Source organism: Erpetoichthys calabaricus, chromosome 8 (assembly GCF_900747795.2).
Source record: "Erpetoichthys calabaricus chromosome 8, fErpCal1.3, whole genome shotgun sequence".
In the NCBI taxonomy this organism is placed as follows: Eukaryota; Metazoa; Chordata; class Cladistia; order Polypteriformes; family Polypteridae; genus Erpetoichthys; species Erpetoichthys calabaricus.
This window is the reverse complement of record NC_041401.2, coordinates 142,130,137-142,154,879: the sequence shown is the minus strand read 5'-3', so window position 1 is coordinate 142,154,879 and position 24,743 is coordinate 142,130,137. Positions and strand designations below refer to the sequence as shown.

At 39.9% G+C, this 24,743-nt stretch overlaps 1 protein-coding gene across 1 annotated transcript in view; it reads left to right on the top strand.

Moving 5' to 3' along the window:
• The window catches only part of zgc:112416 (uncharacterized protein LOC550509 homolog), a 94,420-nt gene that overhangs the window by 61,483 nt on the left and 8,194 nt on the right, over window positions 1–24,743 (top strand). Inside the window, exon 6 of the mRNA XM_028808254.2 lies at window positions 4,020–4,165. Coding sequence (XP_028664087.2) covers window positions 4,020–4,165 — 146 coding nt within the window. The remainder of the gene's footprint in view (window positions 1–4,019; window positions 4,166–24,743) is intronic.

The following is a 24,743-nucleotide window of genomic DNA, read 5'->3' as shown; positions in this document are numbered from 1 at the left end:
AGGTAAAACGATTTGCGAGGTACAGGTGCTTTAATATCCTGGACAGACAAATGGACAGCCATGGTAGCGTATTATATAAGAAGATAAGTGATTGTTTCAATTACTACAATGTTTGCTGGATCGTGTATTGTTTGTGGGTGTGAACAAAGGGATTAATGTTGGTCAACAGGCTCTGAAGCATTATTTTAGATTATTTGCTGCAGCTCTCAAGAGACTGAGTGAGGAGTCCAAGTGTCTGGGCTTGTGAGTGTCCTGGATAAAAAACAAAATCCAGTCCTTTAATGACCTCTTAGGCACAGCCATCAGCAGTGTGTCTGTCTGACGAGAGAGTGTCGAGACGTTTGCTTACCTCAGTAGTGACATTCATGTCTCTGGTGACCCTACCTGTGAAGTCAATAGATGGACTGGGAGACCATGGGGGGTTGTGAGGTTGATGGAAAGGGGTGTGTGGTGCTCCCCTGTTTTGCTATAGGGTTGTGAGACATGGACACTATCCATTGACATGAGACAAAGACTGGAGTCGTTCAGTACTGTGTCTCTTCAGAGGATCCTTCGGTACTGCTGGTTAAACTTTGTGTCAAATTAGCGGATGCTCATAGAGTCCCAAATGAGGCACATTACCTGCAATGTGAGGGAATGTCTATAGCCATGTGGCGCAATTCCCTGAAGGTGATTCAGCTCAATGAATCCACATTGTTGAGGACCCAAGAGGCTGGGGTGGGACTGGGCCGCGTGTCTGCCTGGGGGGTTGTCAACCAGGATCCCGAGCTGTTTTGTTGTGTGGTGGGTGTGGCAATGCATTTCACCAGTGCATGCTCCCCAGCCTGAGCTGACCTGACCTGATTTGCTGCAGTTGAGAAGGCGGACAGTCAAGGTTATTATAGTTAACGAAAACTAAAATCAAAACAAAAACTATTATTAAAAAAACATTTTTGTAATAATTAACAAAACCGAAATGAAAGACAAACTAAACAAAACTATTAAAGTAGCTGGAAAGACTAACTGAAATAAAATAATAATATACTAAAAATATTTTTAGTTTTCATTTTTGAATGAAAATTCTTGCTGTTAGTCTTTAATCCTTTATCTATCTATCTATCTATCTATCTATCTATCTATCTATCTATCTATCTATCTATCTATCTATCTATCTATCTATCTATCTATCTATCTATCTATCTATCTATCTATCTATCCTCATATCTGAGTATACAAGAAAGTCTACGGGAGACCTCTCCCAATTTTTGAAAATAAAACGACACTGATCAAGAGACTGACTTGGTCATCATACAAGATCAGCATATTGTTGCTGACCAATTACTTTTGCTTTAAAAACGTCGTTAAACAACCAAGCGATACAAACTTTGCAAAATTCCCAAGCTGGCCAAGTCTCTACTTAACTACAGGTAGGTTGGCAAAGAGAGTCTGCCAAGTGATGAAATTACTAATGTGTTTTGTATTTATTCTATATTTATTAACTTATCTTTTTTGGTTCATATTCACAGCTCACAATACCTGATATAGGGGCGGCACACAGTGGTAACACTGCTGCCTTGCAGTTAGGAACCTGGGTTTGCTTCCCGGTCCTCCATGCGTGGAGTTTGCATGTTCTCCCCGTGTCTGTGTGGGTTTCCTCTGGGTACTCCGGTTTCCTCCCACAGTCCAAAGACATACAGGCTAGGTGCATTGGCAATCCTAAATTGTCCCTGGTGTGTGCTTGGTGTGTGTGTGTGCCCTGTGGTGGACTGGCACCCTGTGCTGGCTGGGTTTGGCTCCAGCAGACCCCTGTGACCCTGTGTTAGGATATAGCAGGTTGTAGAATGACTGACTGGCTGACAATACCTGATATTGTGGAAATAATCCAGTAGCAGAATTATATTTGAAAATGTTTGTTCCCCTTTTTTCAAAGTTTTCTCTCTCTCTCTCTCTTTCTCAAAACAGAGAACTGAAATATCATATTCTTTTTGTTCTTAACATCAACTATATTATACATACTGCATACCAGGGATTTTTCCTGCCTTGTATTCAAACCTGCTGGGGTAAGCTGTAGGTTTCCTGCAATCCTACTCTGGATGAACAGGTTTATATAATATATATTTTTTATTGTTCTTTATCTCAGATGCAGTCTCTGTCATGTTGTGCCTGTTCATACTCCTATTACCTACTCTTGCTCTGCTCATTAAAGGTTTCTCATCCTTATACATTGGCTGTTCAAGTCTCACTGCCACAAACCTTGACACTAAATGCTTGTTTTTCTTAGTTTCCCTCAGTACATCTATGTGGGGTCTGCACACTGATTCAAGCTTAAGAATCCTGTTCTTCCTAAGGCTCTATGATTTTCATGATCACACCTGTCAGAACACAGTAGAATCTTTTTTCTGATTTTTGATATCTTTTCAGGCCTACAGGTGACAAAATTCTGTCAATAAATTGTATGTGCCTGAGATGGAATCAGAGATCAATACGGCTGGTAGAAAATAACAAAGCCCAGTATGGGAGATTTTTGAATGTAATATTGAAGGCCTTCATTATAAGCACATTGTGTTGAGCAGGATATGTTGTGTGCTGATGACATTTACAGTAAAGAACCCTCAAACCTTAAAATTCACATACATTTCATTAAAAATTGGCCCATTCTGGGCAATAAAAGGAAAAGATAACAAGTGCCAACAGTCAGCGCAGATTTGTTCAGCACAAATGACATTGAAAATATTTTAAAAATTATAAATTGTGTAAAATTGTTCATATTCAGTATCTGGTTTTAATTATGCTTGTTTTTATCAGGCAAAAACAAAACCAGATAGTAAACCATGAAGTGAAGTAAGTTTCCACTAACATTAAACTCATATCCAAATCCGTTAAGTGTACAGTTCTGTCTGATTGTGACATAAAACTAAACTCTGCAGGAACTCCATGCCATAATTACTAAAACTGAAACTAATAGATATAAAAATAAAATAGAAATGTCTTTGTGAAATAAAAACTAAATTAAAACTAAAAATACACAATGAAAGAAAACTAAACCAAAACTGAATTTCCAAGTAAAGTCAAAAAATATATATAAATATAGAAATAAAAACTAATATAAAAAGGCAAAACTATAATAACCTTGCTGACGGCTTCTGATCATCCTGATCAGTGGAGTGTTCTTTCTTTTGTGAGTGGTACAAACCCCAAGTCAGGAACTAATTTCAGTGCAGGCCCCAAAGTTATTGCAGAGGTAAGAAAGGAGCATGTGAAGTACTTAAATGATTCTCCTAGCCCATCTCATTATGTAGTGTTTCCCACTCACTGGATCACAAGCTGATGCTGGTGGGTCGCAAGTTCCTATTGTTTATAATGGCAGTGGTGCACAGTGTGGCACAACTGGGTTGTGCAGTTGGTCATTAAACTGCACGCCTGCTTTGACGATCATGCCTGACTCACAAATGGGTGAATCGCTACTCTGATTGTGCTGATCTGGTGCCCTTTGGTAGGTCACAAGACACTTACAGTGGGTCACAACACCAGAAAGGTTGAAAAACACTGCACTAGTGGACCCAAATGTCCCTGCAATCCTAAACTCCACATGTCTTTTAACACATCTGACAGGCCTGCCCGTAGGTCACTATTCTGTACTGAGGTGGAGCAAGGACTCATAGTAGATACATTGGCTCTCCCTGCTGCCACCTAATAGCCTTATTCGTATTGGTTATTCCAGGAGTTACAATTTCTAGGAGTCCATTTACAGTACTGGAGTATAGTGCCACCATTGGTGCTGGTATGTTGGCACTTGCAGTCTTACTATTACTGATGCACTTACCTTCAGTATTCCTTACAGCCTGAATACTACACTAAACTATAATTTTGTCCTTGCAGTTAGAGTCCCTGATGGACCCTCCTTCACAGAGTATTTTTGAAATTTTTCTTGTGCATACACTGCACAGTGCAATAGGACAAGACAAGACTCCTACTCCATCTCTGCTAAATGGACAGTGTTGACAGTTTCATGGAGTGACAATATTGCCTTTTATTTGCAGATATGGTAGAGATGATGCTCATGCAGAATGCCCAGATGCATCAAATTATAATGCAGAACATGATGCTGAAAGCCTTACCACCAATGGCATTCACTCCACCAGGCAGCTGTGGGAATCCTGCTCCCTCATCTCCTCAGCCAAGACCAGTGAGTACTGCATAATGTTAAATCTGAAACTTATTTTGCAGTGAACCCAATGAGATATTATCTACATCTGCAAAAAAGCATTACACCAGATTGAGAAGGCTGCTGTTGCTGTTTCCAAGTTACTCTCTTTTGTATGAAGCCAGCCATGTTGTACTGAGGCATTTCTTTGGGCTCATTAGACTAGAACAGTTTAATTTTCTGTTGTACCTTACTGATTACAAAAATATATTTTATTTGATCTAAACTTCTGTGTTAAAGATGTTTGAATTTATATGCATTGTATTAGCTTTTCACTCATCTTGGATCCTTAAAACCAAACATCAAGACCGAAGATGATCTGTGATGGATGTACCTCATCAAAGAATTTTTTGCCACATTGTCTTACTGACATTCTTTTCAAAAATTTTATATAACTACTACCTTAACATTAGGTGAAGTATTAAATAAGAGTAGCTTGGTGGTACAGTGGCTAGTGCTATTGCCACCACAGTGTAAATACCGTCTAAATGGAGTTTGCAAATCTGTTCAGTGGGATTTTCTTTTGGCATTCCAGTTTACCTCCCATATCTCAAAGAATTTAAATTGACCCAATATAAAGGAGTGGACAATGTGATGGATGACCACCTTGTCCAGGATTACTTCCAGCCTTGCACATAGGGCTGCCTGTATAAAGACCAGCACCCCACAACCCTGCACAGGATCAGCTGTTTAAAAAAATTGATGGATGGATGGATAGATGAACAATTTAATCAATTACTTGTACATGACTGATAAATGTCTGATAAGAACCGGAATAATACTTTGAAACCTAAAGATTAAAGATGTTAACTGGCAGAAAAACGTTTGAGCAAAAACCAGGAAATAAATGTAAAAAAAAATAAAACAAAACTGAAGCCCAATACGAGAGACAATAATTGTGGTTGGGAGAACAAGAGGGTCAAAACCAAAAGTACACGTAAGAAAAGAGCACAAAGAAAAGCTTTGAATACTTTGAGATTTGGTATCTGCAGATCAGATAAGGATTTGAACTCTTAGCAGTCCTTTTATGCCACTGTGTTGATTACACATGGGTCTCGACCTCAGAGGAAACACTCCGAGCAACGCTGGAAGCGTCCGTAATGATGGCAATAAGCACTGGCGGCCTCTGAGGACCAAAAATCATACCAAATCATGACAAAAAAGCTGAAAGATGAGGCAATCAACCTATCAGTCATTCAAAACTTTATTTTGTATCAGAAGAAATTTTACAAAAAAGACAAGATTACAGCACAATACAATTTGAAATATTACAAAATATACAAGATAATTTGATAGACTAAGTAGATATAACCCGGTAGAGAATGCAAATGTCAAGAAATCCAGGCTGATGAAAAAGTCACCTGACTACCAGAGGTGGTAGGCAACACACTAAAGTGCACAGCAGATAAAGGAATAATTTTTAGATTAGATAAACGTTACTAATTCCATAGGGAAATTCAGATGCATACAGCAGCAGAAACATAAAAAACATGGATACAAACAGGAGAAATAAATTAGCCAAACAATCAGTCAATCTAAAAATAAACAATTAAAAATAAATCAGTGTGTATTGTGTAGGTATTTCAAAAATGAATTTAATGAGTACATTAGGAGGGAGCATTGAATTGCCTGATAGCAGTGAGCAGAAAAGACCCCCAGAGGGGCTTCTTAGCATGCCCTAGTGGAATGAGCCTGTGCTAAAAGTGTTCCAAGACAGCACCTCCTGGAGGGGATGGAGGGGAGTTTTCATGATGGCACCTTGTTTGGCCACCGTCCTCTTTTCCACAACAGCTTCTAGTGTGTCCAAGGTTCACCCTGTAATGGCTTTCCTAAAAAGTTTGTTCAGGCGTTGTGTGTCCTTTGAGCTCAAGTTGCTTCCCCAGGAGACTGCATTGTAGAACACCACACTGACTACTATGGACTGGTAGAATATTTCCAGCAACTGCACACATCAAAAGACCCAAGTCTCTTTAGCAAGTACAGTCTTGTCTGGCCCTACTTGTACAGAGCCACTGTGTTGTCCGACCAGTCCAGTTTATTTTTAATGTGAAGCCCTAGGTACTTGTAGCTCTGCACCACTTCCCTGTACTCCCCCTTGAATGGTTCCTGGTCTCAGAGGCTACTTGGCATGCACAAAGTCCATCAGCAGCTCTTTTGTCTTGCTGATGTAAAATTGCAGGTTGTTATTCCTATACCACAAGACGAAGTCCTCCACAGGCCTCTAGTACTCTGACTTGTTTCTATTATTAATGCAACCTATGATCTGAAAATGTCTGTAGATAGCAAGTGCTGCCTGAAGTTTGTTGTGTAGAGGGTAAACAGGAAGGGACACAGGACAGTTTCCTGAGGTGCTCCGGTATTATATTGTATAACAGCCCTTTACAGTGAAGGCCAGTTCAAAGTGCTTTCTAAGCACGGACCAAGTGTAGAGTTTTTTTCAAGTGGAGCCCAGGAAGGTTAAGTGACCTGCTCAGAGTTACACTGCCCAGCTGAGACGCCCCTGCACACTATACTCAGGGGGAGCAGCCCTGGACAGTGCAATACCTCCCCCTGTACACTAGATGGCCACCCCCCTGGGTTGGAGCAGTGCCTCGGTTTCCCACAGGCCTCCATGGGAATTGGAGTTGGGCGCAGCCCTGTTGGGTCCCGCAGGCACCACCAGGGGGTGCTGTTTTGGAGACTCCTGAGCCCGTGTTGGCACATATTCATCACACCCGGAAGTGCAGCCGGAACTCGGTGATCAAGCACCCGGAGCACTTCCGGGTGAACTATAAAAGGAACCAGTGACCACCACTCAGCAGCCAGAATCGGGAGGTAGAGGACGAGGTTGCCAGGGAGGAGTGGTGGAGGAAGAGAAAGTGCTTTGTTTGGTGTACTGTACTGTGCTTGGGACTGTGTTGTGGCTGGAGGGATTACAGGGAAGACGTACCCTCCAGCTGAAGAAAAATAAATAGTTTATTTTATTTTGCCCGTGCCTCCATGTCAATCTGTGTCGGGTCAGGCGCTATAGCGTTTTCTTACAACTGTTAAGTTAAAATATGTTTATGGATGTGGTGAGAGAGGACATGCAGGTGATGGGTGTAACAGAACAAGACATACAGGACAGAAACATATGGAAGAAGATGATGTGGCGACCCCTAAAGGGAGCAGCCGAAAGAAGAAGAAGATTGACCCAGCAGCCTTGTTGTTTACTGTCCAATGCCTTAGCCCCAAGTCCATACTGTGTCACCTATTCATCAGCCTTCTCATCTGACTTATTCTCAATCAAAGTACATGTAGACATAGCTTGACTGAGAGGTGTGGCATGAAAGGCAGGAATCATTTTTTGATGTAGCACCTATTTAATGCAGAGTATGTTTCCCACACACATACTCCCATTGAGCCAACGTAAACATAAACCTGCACACACACACACACACACAAACACACACGCACGCACACGCGCACACACACACACACACACACACACACACACACACACACAGTCAAAGAAAACTCACACAGAAACAAAGAAGGTGCAAAGCTCACAGAGACAATGGCCAGGCTGACAACTGAACGCTGGCCTGTTAAACAGTGAGATACTAGTATTAAATATTGTGCTACCCTACATCCCTAAAAAAAGATGTGCAATGAGGATGATACAGTGGTGTCGGCGCTACTGCCACCCAACTGACCTAGGGTCCTAAATTCCAATTCAGTGCCCGGTTGTTGTCCATGTGGAATTTGCATATTTTCCCTGTATTGTTATTCTGGTTTTCCTCCAACATCCCCAAATACATACAAGTTAGGTTTATTGGCACCTCTACACTGGGCCCAGTGTTGGTGTTTGTGTGTGCACCATGTGGGGCTCCATTAAGGGGGGATTCCTGCCTTACACCTGATGCTGCTGGGAATGAACAAGGCACTCCACAACCCTGGATTAGATGAAGCTGATTTGAGAATGTTATGCGATGTTACATGTGGAAATAGCTTTTATAATGTAAAAGAGAGAAGATGTGTCTGCAGGTTTTAATATTATATTTTAACTTATGATCTTTCAGGTTTTGAAAAGTGCTTAGGGTCTATAGAAAATTAAACTGAATAACTGATTAATTCAGCTCTGGCCAGTGCACCGTGATGTTGTAACTTACAGCTGTATAAATTAGTGAAAATGATTCAGTGTCTGACAAGACACTGACATTGTTGGACCAGACTTTAGTCCTAATCAACAGGTATCCATCAGCATCAGAAGATTAGATGAGTTTGCACCATATGCTTTAAAGACCCAAATAAAAAGAGTGAGGGCAGCAGCTGGAAGAAAATATTTAAAAAAAGATGATGTAAGAATTTAGCACAGTGTATGCCTTAAATGCAACATTAATCATTCATTTTCATTTGTGCAATCAAGCCACACAAAGCATTATTTACCAGATATAACTTTCTCAATCTCACTTTAGTGGGTGCTGAAGTCTATCTTAGTGCCAATGGGCACCAGAACAGCCGTGGACAGGGTGCTAGTCCTCCCCAGGGCCCAGTTCAGAGTTGCCAATCCACCTACCATGCATGCCTTGGTGGAACTGAGAGGCAAATCCACACAGACACAGGGAGAACATTCACAATGCACATTGTCGACAACCAGGTCCAGGATGTAGACTGAAAATACTGGATCCATGAGGCATCAGTGCTACTCACTGCACTACTGTGCTGCTCATTTATGAGATCTCTGTTAATAATTTGACTCAACATATAGTTAAATGACATACAGTTCATTAATAAGTCAATTCTTAAATATTTTGTATAGAGAATTGTAGAATTTTCTTATATGCAAAGGAGCTTGAAATTAACTTTCCATTTGATAGTATAAAAAGCAGTGAACCATATTATGTACTCACAAGAGCTGCTGCTAGTATTTCATTTATTTATTAGTTTATCATTTTTGGTTGGCAGCACAGAATCACCAGTGTGCATTTTTTGGAAGAAGTAAAATGTACAGGGGTGAATCAGCAGCGAAATTGCTTTATTTCTTGAAAAACTAATCACATTTTTGAAATTTCTGAAATATTTGAAAAATGTGTGAAAATGTATGCATACCAGCATGACATATAACCATATGTTGTCTTCATTGTAATGAAAATCTCTTTTGTTAAACTCTACATGGCTTTAGGGATGAAGTTCTGATCACTTGGTGCTTGCTAATACAAGGTTTAGAAATATCTCATCATCAGAAGTGCCCATTCTCAGGCCAACACCTTGTTAAGGTTGTATTTTTATGACATTTTAGGTATGGCTGCACCGTAAAACAAGCCAATATCCTGAATGTTGGATGTACCTGAGAAAAGTTTTAAAATTTCCAGGCACAACATAGTGGCTGTACTGCTGCCTTCCAGTTTCAGGCTCCTGGGTCCACATCGCCCGCTTGGCCACTATCTGTGCAGAGTTCGCATGGCCTTCCTCTATTGATGTGGATTTTTGCCAGGCACAATGCAAAGTTGCACATGTTGGACTGATTTATGAATGAGCCTTACCAGTCATGGATTGGCACCCTCTCTAGATTTGGTTCCTATCATGCCCCTGATGCTGATGAAAAATGCCCTGTATTTCTACCACCCTATATTGGTTCAAAAACTGGATGAATGTGTTGGTATAAATACTGCATTGTAATTCCATAATGAACAGTTAAAGATCTTGATACCAAAATAACTGTTTAAAAATCAAGTTTCTTGCATTGTACAAGAAATGCTTTTCATACACGAGACTGAAAAATGTGAAAGTAAATAACAGCTTGCATTAGGCTTGTACCTTCAACAATTTCAACAGATTCTAAAAAAAAATTAAAATTGTGTGTGTTATTTGCCAAAAGTACTTATAAGAGAAAAATGAATAAAAGGACAATACAAAATTTCAAAAGAAGAACACAAACAAAACCTTTGCTTTGTCTGTCCCTTGGGATGGTTTCCCTCTCTTTCCTACCTCTCAAAACTGTAACCAATGGCCTTCTTTCACCTTTCCTCTTACTCTGTTTCGCTGTCTCTCTAAATATCTGGAGTCTCTTCCTGCCTGCCCCAGCTTAGGTGATGGCTTTCAAACCATACACTACATTCACATCCTGTGCGGGAATCTGTTCCAGTATTAGAGATGCGTCTCTATTGTTATGAATAGCCTCTCAGGCCACCACAGCATGATACTCTGCCTTAAAGGATAAGTTCAGTATTTTTCAAGTCAAAGTTATTTGTTCAAAAATGTGCTATACAGTATGTACACATTTTCCATATGAAGTTGTATTCTAAGTTAAATGTTTTCTATCAATTTGTAGAAATATGTATATACATAGTCAATCCTGGCATTTCAAAATGAAATCTATGGGGCATGGGGCTCCAATGGAAATCAAAAGTAAAGAAACGTACCAAATATGTACATTTTTCAAGTCAACACAGTCGCAGAGTATTGATCTGTGTTTTGTGATTACACACATAGTGCAAAAAAACTTATACATGTGATTTTTGAACAAAAAAAAAAACACCAATATTACGACAATCAACAACAACATTTATTTATATAGCACATTTTCATACAAAAAGTAGCTCAAAGTGCTTTACATAATGAAGAAAAGAAGAATAAAAGACAAATAAGAAATTAAAATAAGACAACATTAGTTAACATAGAAAGGAGTAAGGTCCGATGGCCAGGGTGGACAGAAAAAACAAAAAAAAAACTCCAGAAGGCTGGAGAAAAAAATAAAATCTGTAGGGGTTCCAGGCCACGAGACCGCCCAGTCCCCTTTGGGCATTCTACCTAACATAAATGAAATAGTCCTCTTTGTAGTTAGGGTTCTCACGGAGTCACTTGATGCTGATGGTTATACAGACTTCTGGCTTTTAATCCATCCATCATTGTTGGAACATCATGGTGCTTTGGGTAGATGGTGGTGGCACAAGCCACCACCAATAGGACACCGGAAAAGAAAACAGAAGAGAGAGTAGGGGTTAGTACAAATTTTGAATGAATAGTTATTATAATGAATTGGATATACAGAGTGTCAGGATTAAATTACAGTGAAGTTATGAGAAGGCCATGTTAAAGTAATGTGTTTTCAGTAGTTTTTTAAAGTGCTCCACTGTATTAGCCTGGCGAATTCCTACTGGCAGGCTATTCCAGATTTTAGGTGCATAACAGCAGAAGGCCGCCTCACCACTTCTTTTAAGTTTTGCTCTTGGAATTCTAAGGAGACACTCAGTTGAGGATCTGAGGTTGCGATTTGGAATATAAGGTGTCAGACATTCCGATATATAAGACGGGGCGAGATTATTTAAAGCTTTATAAACCATAAGCAGAATTTTAAAGTCAATTCTGAATGACACAGGTAACCAGTGTAGTGACATCAAAACTGGAGAAATGTGTTCGGATTTTCTTTTCCTGGTAAGGATTCTAGCAGCTGCATTCTGCACTAACTGCAAACGATTGATGTCTTTTTTGGGTAGTCCTGAGAGGAGTGCATTACAGTAATCTAGCCGACTAAAGACAAACGCATGAACTAATTTCTCTGCATCTTTCGATGATATAAGAGGTCTAACTTTTGCTATGTTCCTTAGGTGAAAAAATGCTGTCCTAGTGATTTTATTAATATGCGATTTAAAATTCAGATTACAATCAACGGTTACCCCGTAAGCTTTTTACCTCCGATTTGACTTTTAATCCTAATGCATCCAGTTTATTTCTAATAGCCTCATTGTATCCATTATTGCCAATCACTAAGATTTCGGTTTTTTCTTTATTTAATTTGAGAAAGTTACTATTCAACCATTTTAAAAGAAGCTAGCTGTGTGTGCTACTTTAGTGCTGGTCTTCTTCCGCAAAAACCTTTCACCTTTCCTCTCAAAAGTCAAAATCACAGTAAACTATTTAGGCCAGATGATTGGTTTTGTTTTGACTTACTTCCATGTTTAAGTAAAATCAACACAAGCAAATAGAAAACATATCTTTACCTCTAGAAAAATAGTACCAGAAATATGCGATAAAATTATTATTTCCAGATAACTTTTCTTGTCACAAACTCAAAGAAGTCATATTTAGTCATTTTTATGCTTTTACTTTCCGTTGAAGCCTTGTGTCCCATAGGGTTCATTGTAAAACACAAGGAATATCTTTATATATAATCTTCATTTGGATCTTGATCTTTGTTTGTCCGCGAATTCACTGCCTTGTGTGGTGTTCCTGCTGTGTTCAGTAGAGGGCAGTAGTGATGGAGGAGGAGAGGAAGTGAGGGGGAGGATCGTTGGATGAGGTTGGAGTGTGGTGATTAAAGAGGATTGAACTAAAGGAGACTATGTGCTGTTTGTACTGGCTGAATACACAACACCTTGGTTGTTACTTTTGTTTACAAACACTGTCGATACCACTCTTTGTGTTTAGATCTGGCGTTGACAACGTGCTTTGTGTTTAGATCTGGCGTCGACACCTGCTTTGTTGTTGAGACTGTGGTTTTTTGTGTTTCTATCGACTGTTGTTGGCAGCACTTCGTCCAAATTGAATGTTCACCCACTTCTTGGAGTCGGCAGTCAGAGTATATAAGTCGGGCACACTTCTGTGATTTTCCATCAGTCGGCGTTTGGAGTTCAAGAAAGAAGCATTGGTACTTCCTTACTCTTTGGATTGCCACAAAGCAACCTGCGAGATTGGAGAAAGGTTGAGAAGAGATCATGAGAGGAAATGACAGCGTCATGAAAACGAGACAGACTGTGAACGGAGAGAAGCAGAAATGCTCCTCCACCACCACATAATTACTATTCGGACAGTGATTCAGAGTAGGCCGTTCCTATTGAATCAATGTCCAAGGGTTTTGTTTTGTAATTTTGTTTCCCTTATAATGCTGTGCGATGAAGGGCCCAGTTCACGACTGGCAGCCGCGTTTAAACAGGGAGCCCTTCACAGACAACTTTAACACACGCAACGTAGTTGGGCGCACATGGCTAGTTGATGTATATTTTTCAATTTATAGAACACTTTTAACTTTAGAATACAATTTTGTTTAGCAAATGTATATATACCATGTTTGTCAGGAAATAATTTCAACTTGAAAATACCAATCTCGTCCATTAAAATGGCTGCGAAAGTATTTCAAAGATGACATGTTTTGGCAGCCAATCAACATTTAGTGTCTTTTGTCATTCTCCATTCTGTTGTGGTATAGCAAAGAAAATATTTAAATAGACTTCGGGGCAGGCTCCAAATTTCTGTGAGTCTCTCAGGTATTTGTGCAGTCATTTCTTAAGGCCACCATTGTTCCTTTCTTCTTTCACAAACACAGCAGGCAGCTCATTTGATTTGGAACAAAATAATACTCAGTTTACTTTGGCTGAGTTGCTAGAGATCTTACACTACACAACTGGTCTTCACTAGTCTCATGGGGCCAGATGGGATTCTCAAACAAGAATACATGTCTGGGGACAACCCGTTAAAAATGTGTAGTGAATGGCGGCAAAATCATGTGCTGAAAAGGCTACACCCACAGGGCGTCTTCCTAAAACACTCATCCCCAGTTCCTCCAGTAGTTGTGTTTTAAACTACCATGATATGGAACAAAAGACTTGACACTGAGAAAAAATAAAAATCTAAATTTGCTGTTATCCATTCAGGAGCTCAGTAGTAGAAGGAAGCGCATCTTAATAATTAATTTGCACATTCTAATGAATGCTGTGACGGTGGAGAATAACAAACTAACACATAGACCACGGCAGTTGCTGGGCTCCACACATTTGAGAAGTGCTGCAATATCTCTGTGTCATTTTAACTATTGCATCACTATATGTCATATCATCAGCAAATACAGTTAAAATAAGCATTGTGGTCTATAGATATACAACATGTTACAACACTGGCTATTTTGACATGGCACATTTGCACCTCTGACCTTTGCTGTTCAAAAGCACCATCCCTACTTTGAACACTGCCTTTATGAAGCATTGGATTGGTTCAGAAATGTGATATGCAGTGAGCCGTTAAATTGTTCTTACCCACTTTTAAGCAAAATTCACTCATGGTTGTCTCTATGTCTGGCTTCAGCAAGACTAGGTCTTCACAAATTTTGAAGACTTGCTAGGATTATGTAAAGGAAGGTTACAACTGAAAATCACTGGAAAAGTCAGATCCTTCCTGGCACTTACATCCCAGCGATTGATAAGGCAGCCATTCTGAGCCATATTTTAAAATGTAACCCATTTGAAGTGTGTATGTATGTATAAAGTTTGAAGTGACATCTATTGACACCATGAAACAGCACCACACTGTTGCCTCAAAACTTCTATGCTAATGGCTAACCTAAGGCATGACAAGCAACACTTCACATTTTGTGTGACTTGGCTTGAAGGGAATGCCGTCACCTTGTCAGGCTACCAGATTGACAGAAATGATAATGAAATGAGAGGTTACATCAGTGGGACACGTCTATATGGAGGAATAACCAGGTTGATCACCTATTACCATTCCATTTGCTTTAGAAGTGTGATGTAGTGTATAAGGTATTGGACTCAGAATTCTCAAGGTTTGTGCCACAGTCCCCCCTGGTTCACCCTCAGCAAGTCACTTAATTCTAACTATAAAAATCGAAGGTGTCCAGCAAGAGTTTCTTTACATAAAACAGTGGTATTAACAGTAAAACACTGCAGGCTATTATTTGATTACATAGGTTGAAATAAAAGAATCATATTTTGTTGAAAAAACATGTATATGTACTTTTGTTCTTCATTTGTGTTGGAATTGGAGTAAAATGTGTGTGAAGGAATGACACTGGGCCCAAAATCAATATTTCTGTATAGCAAAGTCTCCTGGAGCAAAATTGCTAAAAATCAGTAAGATTCTAGTATTTCAAAATGCTAATAACTGTGCTAGGTTTCATTCTGCCTGAATGATTTATGTTCAAGTGTTCAGTCTACTGTACTGTAACAGACTTATTCCCTATCCAGGGTGTCTTGTTCTTTGCACCCTGTGCTGCCTGGATTGGCCCCACCTTCCTGTTTCCCAGAATTGGATTAAGTAAGTTTGAAAATGTATGTATGTATTGTAAAAAGCAAGGAGGCAAGAAGCGTACAAAAGACTTGGGGAGTGAGTAGGTAATACACATGGTCTGGGTTGGAATTCTAGTAACAAGCACCACAGGAGAAATAAATGCTGTTGAGAATCTCAGCTCAGTGTCTCATTAGTGCTGATCTAAAATGAATGGCAATCTCCTTCTGAGGAAGGCTTTTATCTTAGAGAACCAGAAAGGGCAGGACTAGAGACATGGCTAATGATCATCATCCAGGTCTTTATCTTTGGGTTTGGTGGTGTCACATAAAAATCCTTCTTTCAGTATATGCTTGAAATCATAACTGTCATACTATTCCCTCAACTATGACAGTATGTATATCCACAAAGCTCTCACAAGTCCTTGATCAATCTGCAATGTGGGGAGGCTTCCAAAATATGAAGATGATTTTGATTTATAAATTCTAACAGTGAACAAAGAACAGCTTTGGGAAAGCTGTGCAAAAACACTACTTTAACAAAGGCTACAACATCTCCATGCCAATCACTCATATCTTGACACACCAACATCACTCTGTAAAGCAGCTAATTCACAGCCAAGAATGCCTAAAATGTGTAATGTCAAATCTATGAACTTGCCACATCCATCCATCCATTTTCCAACCCGCTGAATCCGAACACAGGGTCACGGGGGTCTGCTGGAGCCAATCCCAGCTAACACAGGGCAGGAAACAATCCTGGGCAGGGTGCCAACCCACCGCAGGACACACACAAACACACCCACACACCAAGCACACACTAGGGCCAATGTAGAATCACCAATCCACCTAACCGGCATGTCTTTGGACTGTGGGAGGAAACCGGAGCGCCCGGAGGAAACCCACGCAGACACGGGGAGAACATGCAAACTTCACGCAGGGAGGACCCGGGAAGCGAACCCGGGTCCCCAGGTCTCCCAACTGCGAGGCAGCAGCGCTAGCCACTGCGCCACCGTTTGCCACATTACTTTCCTTAAATATACATTACATACAGTGCACTTATATGTTGTTAATTCTGTAAAGCAAAATCTACTGGAGTGATATTTCTCAAAATTATTAAACTTCTAGGATTTTACCCACTCTACCAAGTTTTTTTCAGACTGAGAGATTCATTTTTGTGCTGTCATGCTCATCATGTCCACAAACTCACATATTGACATAAAAAGTGGTTAATTGATAACTGAAAGTTTAATTTTTATCACAATACTTTCCTTATAAATATAAATTATATATAGATAGATAGTAACCAAAAAGTGGTGCTCCTGGGGTCCCAATCAAGGGTTCAAATAAAATGAAATTTGATTATACCAAATACGCTCCAGGCAAGCCTTGTCCTCTACCTCCTGAGTGCATCAGGCACCCAATATATTTATATAGTGAGAAAATGGTCAGATACAGTATGGGAGCAAAGATTGGAGTGCCAAGCCAGTTGTACTTCATTTAATTGGCAATTGCTTAAACAAAAAAGTCGAGAATTAACCAAAAAGTAAAACATGCCATCGCCCAATCTTAGCCTTACAGAGGGATCCCTCTCCTCTGCTGTCCTGACGTCAGAAAAAGATTTCCTCCTTGGCTTGTCTGTCTGTTTTTATAGGTCCAGACCCAGGAAGGCTGGGACTGTTGCTGCCTGCTGGGATGACACTACATCTCCTCACTGGCCACTGATCGGTGCTGTGGAGGTAACAGAATATATTGCTAGTGACAGCATCCCTCTCACTTGGGGGTGGCATGTTTTTGTATATTAAAATTATGTTTAAGGCATTAAAGTAGCAAATAAACAAGGAAGCACTCTGCAGACAGTTCTTTTTATTGCTAAAAGCTAGAATTCTGCAGCTGAGACATGAAACACAGTATGCAGTATACCATGCAGTGCGTGCCCAGCTGTATACTGTACATAGGATAAACGACTAAAACACTCGCGACATGCATACAAAAACATCACAATGCTGTCTGTCAGAAGGAAGAACCTACGGCCTATGTATGCACATACCAGTTCAATCAGACACACGTTTAACTGGGAAATGGCGCAAGTATGTTTCAGGGCAAATACCAAAAGTGCCAGAGAGCTGGCTGAATCGTGGTTATCAAATGAAAATTCATTAACAGACATTAGGACATGAACCCAGCATATGCAGGTTGAAAAAGATAAACTTCCAAATAATAAAAAAGACTTTAAGACCAATACCCTCTGAACCCCACCTTACTAATCCATACCTCTTACACCCACCTACCCCCCCCCCCCCCCCCCATTTTGCTATACAGTATGTTGCCTTTCATTCCTGTATGTTTAATCATTTTCCTCGGATGATGACACCTGATAGGTGTCAAAAGCTCATGAATAAAAGACTTTTCAGATACATGATTCAGTTTCTTTCTTTTTGGATTTCTAGGTATATACTATATATATTTATTTATGTATTGTAACAAAGGCGCTATATTGGCGCCGACCCAACACAGACTGACACGGAGGCACATATAAAATAAACACAAGACTTTTATTTTTCTTCACCTGTGGGGCATGTCTTCCCCGTGAACCCCACAGGCAATACACAGTCCCACAATAAGCACAAGTAAACCAAAACATGCCCTTCTGACACCACCACTCCTCCCTTGAAGCTTCATTCTCTCCTCCCGACTCTGGCCACTGAGTGGTGGTGGCTGGCCGCTTTTATAGCCCACCCAGAAGTGTTCCAGGTGCTTGACCACCTGGTCCCAATTGCACTTCCAGGTGGGGCTGAAGATTTGTCCAGCCGGGCTGTGGAATCCAGGCAGCACCCCCTAGCAGCCACCCCAGCTCCCAACCGGGCTGTGGAGGACTCCATCTCCCATGAAGCCCTGCAGGAAACTGAGGCACCATTGTCAGCCAGGGAGGCTGCCACCAAGTGTCCCGGTAGAGGTACAGAGGAGCCCATGGCTGCTCCCCCGGAACATAAGTAAAAGGGGCATTCCGGCCGCCCACCACAATATATATGTGGGAGCCATAATGGAAGGATGGTGAGAATTTAGACTTAACTCGGCCAGAACACCTTACAGTCTTCATCCCAACTGGGACAGAAGAATAATGGTTGGAATGTGGCTGATCCCAATAAGCACACTCACAGAGTGGCATGGGAATCAGAGTCAGCTGGTGGTGGACTTCCCTGGTTTCCACATGACCTGGAAGTGCTTCGGACGACCAACATTGTGACACCAGAAGCATTCCCAGGTCCAGTTTAAAAGAAGCCTGCAGTCTCAATATGTTGTTAACAAATAAAAATCTTTTTTTTTTTAACCCAGGGTTGTGTTCAGTGACATTGTGTCTGTGAGCCACCTTGTGGTTACTATATTAACATAGTATAGTATATTTATATACAGTATATATATAATTTATATTACTATACACACACACACACACATACATATACATATACATATATATATATATATACACACCCTTAGTGTATGTAGTTACCTCTGCAGAGCAGTGCTAATAACTCTACCAAGTTTAATTTGGTGAGTGGTCCTGGGATGAAGGCCCCACTCTGAAAGTGGTCAAATTGTGTTCGGGAATGCTATAAGCATGTAAATATGGTGAAAACTTGAAATTGAAATTTTGGTTTTGTCAAAATGTTTTTTTCAATATTATATGTAGGAAAAGTAAAAATATACTGTACGTGCCTTTAATGTGCTCTGGAATGTCTTCTACTCTAAAAATGCACTCTGTAAAATAAAGTTTATTTTTCTGTTTAACTATGTGTGGGTGGCAGGTTCACTTATCAGACTAGATGCTCTCAGTGAGAACATGTAACCTGCTGTCTGTTCTTTTTGTTTTTCTTTGGTTGCCTCACACACATAGCAAACATCCAAATGATTGTCATGCCTAAATATCGTCAGTGTGTATTTAAACAAAAGAGTCTGCGGGGCCTACAACAAATGAATGTGCTTTTCGTTTTAGGTATCTGATATGTGTCCATTACCAGCAGCAGAGACTCTGGCTGTGCTTTGACATTGATTGATGCAGAGTTGATTATAGAAATTGAAAAACGGAAGGAAAACTCCACAGACCAAAAGTATATTCCAAATTATAATAATAATAATAATAATACATTTTTTTATATAGCGCCTTTCCCATGCTCAAGGCACTTACAGAATATAATAAAGAACATCAGTGTATACAGTATATAGCATTGTACAAACCAGATAAATAAATAAAGAAGATTAAGACTGAATTCTGAAAAAAACAGACAACATAATTGATGGTGTAGCACACACACACAGGTTACATGAACATCTTGACAGAGAGGTAAACTGAGAGAAGGGTAATAAAGTCAAGTAGAGCTAAAAGCCTTCCTGAACAGATGAGTTTTGAGTTGTTTTTTAAAAGAATTCATGGAGTTAGTTGACCTGATTAATTTCGGTAGGTCATTCCAGAGTCTGGGCGCTATACAACTGAAGGCCCTGTCACCCATGGAGTGTAGATTAGTGTGGGGTACAACAAGATTACCAGAATCAGAGGACCTTAGTGGGCGGGCAGGCACATAGTGATGGAGAAGGTCACTGATGTAGTTTGGCGTGAGGTTATTTAAGGCTTTGTAGGTTATTAGTAGGATTTTATATTCGATTCTGTAAGACACAGGGAGCCAGTGAAGATGGAGCAGGATGGGTGTGATGTGCTCGCTGCTGCTGGTCCGTGTAAGGACTCTTGCAGCCGAGTTTTGAATAAGCTGGAGCTGTGATATAAGATTAGAAGGGGCACCTGCCAGTAGGGAATTACAATAATCGATGCGGGATGTGATAAAAGCATGGACAAGTTTCTCAGCATTAGAGAAGGAGAGGAAGGAGCGAACACGGGATATGTTACGGAGGTGAAAGTAAGAAAGTTTCTTAATGTGATTTATGTGGGCAGAATAAGAGAGGGAGGAATCAAAAATGACACTAAGATTTTTTACAGTAGAGGCAGGTCTGATGAGATCACCGCCAAGATAGACTAGGAAGGAGCTCATTTTATTAATTTTATTAAGTTATTAAGTATATTATGATTAAACATATATTTATTTCAGCAAATACAGTTAACAGCTACAACAGGGCAAGTTTTACAATACTCCAAAGATGGCAAACAACAGTCTAGAAATGCTCAGTGTAAAGCTGAGATGTTTTCTTCCACAGAACAGAAAAAGAGTCTGTTTACAGAAATTAGCGTAGCCAGGAAAAACAGGGGCCCTGTCTCTGATACTGAGCAAATATTTAGAAAACAAGGTTTAGTCAAGGACACAAAGAACTTGACCAGTTTGAGTCAATTGTTTAACTTCAAGATAAACTGCTCCAGAGATCATCAGGGACAGTTTCCTTGTTACCTGTGCCAGCATATAATGAAAACTCACTAAATGGCAGTTACAACATTGTGTGCAAGCCACCCGTATCACCGTTCTATACTTTGTTTTGGCAACGCTTGTAACTGCTTCAGAGTAGAAGTGAGAGACAAAATCCATTGTGTATCAAATTTGAAAGCAAGCCCCCTAGCCCTGGAAAGATCTTGAGCTAAAACGTGGGTGACAAAATAGAGAAGTAACTTCTTGCTTTATCCCTTCACACTTAATAAGTCATGGTCACTTCCACCAAGCTTCTAAGAATCTATATAATTTTTGTCAGTAGCATTAGAGGTGTCCTATTACAGTGGATAGCACAAATGGAAATAAAAAAGGACACTGCCTAAATCTATTTGAGAAAGTGGAGCAGGGCGAGGATTTCTGACATACTGAATTACTGAACCTCTCTGGAATGTTTTATAGGTTGCATAGTATTAAAACCGACACGTCTTTTATTTATAGGCAATCTCTGCCTGAAGTAAAATTTTGCAAGTGTTTAATGAAAAGCAATCTGATACCTTAACCTGTTCTTAGTGACATTTTCTCTAAAGGACTCTTTTTTTCAAATTATAGAGTTTATATTCTTAAATATTCCCCAACCAAGGGTATTAAATATACTTACTCCCTTTAGAAGCTGCTTGAAACTAAATATTTATTTTTCTGCATTCTACATTTGTGTCATACACTTGCTCTTTCAGACTTAGGCCAGAGCCACACTATTAGACTCAAAATGACTTCTAGTTGGACAACATGATATATTTAATGGTAGCATTTGCTGTAACTTGTTGTCTCTGCGGGTATCAAGTTATATGGCTGGGAATTCCAGGGAGTGACTGATGATATGATTCCCTCGTGACTTTTCATCATCATTCCTTAACTCATGTTGTACTGAGAAGGTGCTAGAACAGCATTTCCCAACCTGTGAGCCAAGGTGGCATTGCATGTGGGCCAAGGATATCCCTGGAAAAAACCCCTGTGACATTGTGACAGAATCATAGGTGGATCATGGGGGATCCAGGACAACCTCCCCAGCCCCCACATTGACAATTGTGCTTGAATCAATGGGGGGACCACCACCACTCCCCCAGCTCAGACAATTGAGCTAAATTCACAAAGGGAGAGTGGGGCAGGTTGCAAACACACTTGCATGTAAAAAACTGGGTCATGACACCACAAAGTGTATGTATGTATGTATTTAAAGAGCTTCTACCTATAATGTTACCCCATTGTTGCAACATGAAGCACAGTAGAAAAAGCCTCAGTCTTTGCTCATCTTGTGGTATGACAGGCACGAAACATTGAATGGACATCTGAGCTGGCTCTAATGTTTGCTTGTCCACTACTTGCACTTTGTAAAACACTCACTTTGCTTCTTTACTTTTACCTACCAATGTTCCTCAGTGTTTTGAGCTTCTTTGACATCACAATCCCTGGTTAGCAGTAGCGGGTTAGTCAAGGAAACAGTGCTTTGACACATGCATTAGCATCTCTTACAAATTCATCCTTTGAGGATGGTGACAAAGTTTCAAGACAGAGGTTTTGAGGTAAGGTGGTTATTTTAGGTACTAAAGCAGTAGCTTTGAGGCTCAAACTACATCTCAACTTCTCTAAATAACAAAGGAAAGGCTGTTGATCATTAAGAACATAGGAACTACAACCCTAATTACCAAACAACAAAAGTACAACTAATATCACAGGACAAGCACTGAGTTTTGTCTAAGCTGTATAATGCTGGGAGTGGTCCCACAGCTGCAGCATCATTAGGGCCCATCTTCTAGGGTCAGCGCACAAAGGAGAACAACAAATACCAACTAAATGGAAATACACACTAAATGAATAAACCTAAATGCACAAAATGCTAAAGAATTAAAAATACAAAAGGAGAAAGAAAAACTCTTTAAAAACATCATTTACAAATAAAGTCACAAAGAACGATACAATTAATGTTTGTAATTCTATCCCAGTCCCTTTCACCACTATTAATGTAACGGGATCTATTAATGTAGTGAGGCCAAGACCAACCATCTGTTAGCCTTAGTTTGATGCTGAGGAATTATATTTTCTGCTTGTGCTGTTCAGATCCCGTTTGTTCTTAGAAATTGTATATCTTATGGTCTTTTGCCCTTTTCATTTTGCCCTTTCTGATTTTTGCTTGGTTTTTTGATTTCATTTTTTATCATGTTCCTTGTGTAATTTTTCGCATCTGTTGCTGTTAACAAATTTTATAATAAAGGTTATTGTTTCTGGTTTTCTTTGATCAGGATTTTTTTAGGTTATCCTCTCCCGTTTTTGGATTTATAGGTCTGACCTTTTTGATGGTGAAGATCAAGATATGCTACAAGTTTTTGGACCAGCCTTAGGCATGTTTTTTGAACTGCAGGGTGTCATGAATCAAGTGCACTCCTATAGCAAGAGGGTGTAGGCCTATAAAATCCACAAACAAGGCCTACCCAAGTCAGCTTAACCCCAAACTCCACAGGCCCTGGCTTTCAAAGTTCCAAACACTTCTTTAATATTCAAACATATACCACAAAATATGCAAAAACAAGGAAAGCAACTGTCAATTTCTTTGGCTGGGAGGGGACAAGGCCACAAAGAAGTCTTTAAAAAATGCATTTATTTGTTCATATAATCTCAGAATCAATATAAATGGCAAAAAAAATAAAAATAAGTTGAAAAGGCTCTGCCTAAAAAGGCAACCCAGTCCTCAGTACACAATTCAATAACACTAAAATGCACCAAATTCCTCCTGCACAAAAAAAAAAAAACACAAAAAAAACAGTGTACATTATAGATTTAGGTGTGCTGAATGCATTTCTGAAACTGTTTTATGTGAGATATCAAATTCAGTTAAAAATGCTGTTTTAATAAAAAATTGTTGATTTTTTTTAATAAGTTACATTTGTTTTATGGCATAATTATTTTTCATGCTCAGATTATAATGTGAAGAATACTTTCAGATGGAAAACAGCAGTCTTCTTATTACTTCAGAATAGCCAGTAATTTATATTTAGAAGGTTAGTAAGATGCTTTTTTGCTGTCCTGAAGAGATAATGTTGTTGTTTGAATGTTTTTTACAGAATTACACAAGGTTGGGTTGATTCATCCATTGTCTTGACCAGGTAACAGTTTAGCAAATGGTAAAAGAATATACACCCTTCCTTTATTGATTCAAAAAGCATGTGCCACAATTTACTTGGGAATACAAAGACAGAAAATGACAGAGGAACTTTTCCCTTCCTACTTAGCACTTCAGTGCAACAAGTCTTTAAGAAACTAGAAAAATCCATCCATCCATCCATTTTCCAACCCGCTGAATCCGAACACAGGATCACGGGGGTCTGCTGGAGCCAATCCCAGCCAACACAGGGCACAAGGCAGGAACCAATCCCGGGCAGGGTGCCAACCCACCGCAGGACACACACAAACACACCCACACACCAAGCACACACTAGGGACAATGTAGAATCACCAATCCACCTAACCGCCATGTCTTTGGACTGTGGGAGGAAACCGGAGCGCCCAGACGAAACCCACGCAGACACGGGGAGAACATGCAAACTCCACGCAGGGAGGACCCGGGAAGCAAATCCGGGTCTCCTAACTGCGAGGCAGCAGCGCTACCACTGCGCCACCGTGCTGCCCATCAAACTAGAAAAATCAATATTTACAAACACTGCACTCAAAAACGACAGTGAACCACAAATGGATTTTTCTCTCTGGCCAACTTATAAAGCCGGACGGATCTCACCAGTAGTGATGTCAGAGTGGCCCCACCTCCTGAGGCTCCACCCACATACTACAAGAAACGTATACAACTTTAAAAAGACAGTATATTATTACGGAAAAATAAATCCAATAGAAACATTGAATAACAGACACTGAAAAATAATTCAAACTTAACAAAAACAACAGAAAAACAGAAAATAAATATAAACCAGTAAATAAACCCTGGTTGTAATATAAAACAGACTTGTTTTGGAGTTTCCTGGGACTGAAATCACAACACACAGAAAATCTCATATTAGTTAACTTAAAATCTAATGAACACAACTAAATAAACTTAACTTACACATTTTAAGTCATCTCTGCTGTCACTTGAAAAAGGGAACAGAAAAACACAATAAAATAGCAGGGTCTTTAGAATTTGAAAGGCAGGTCATCAAATAGGTTCTCGTG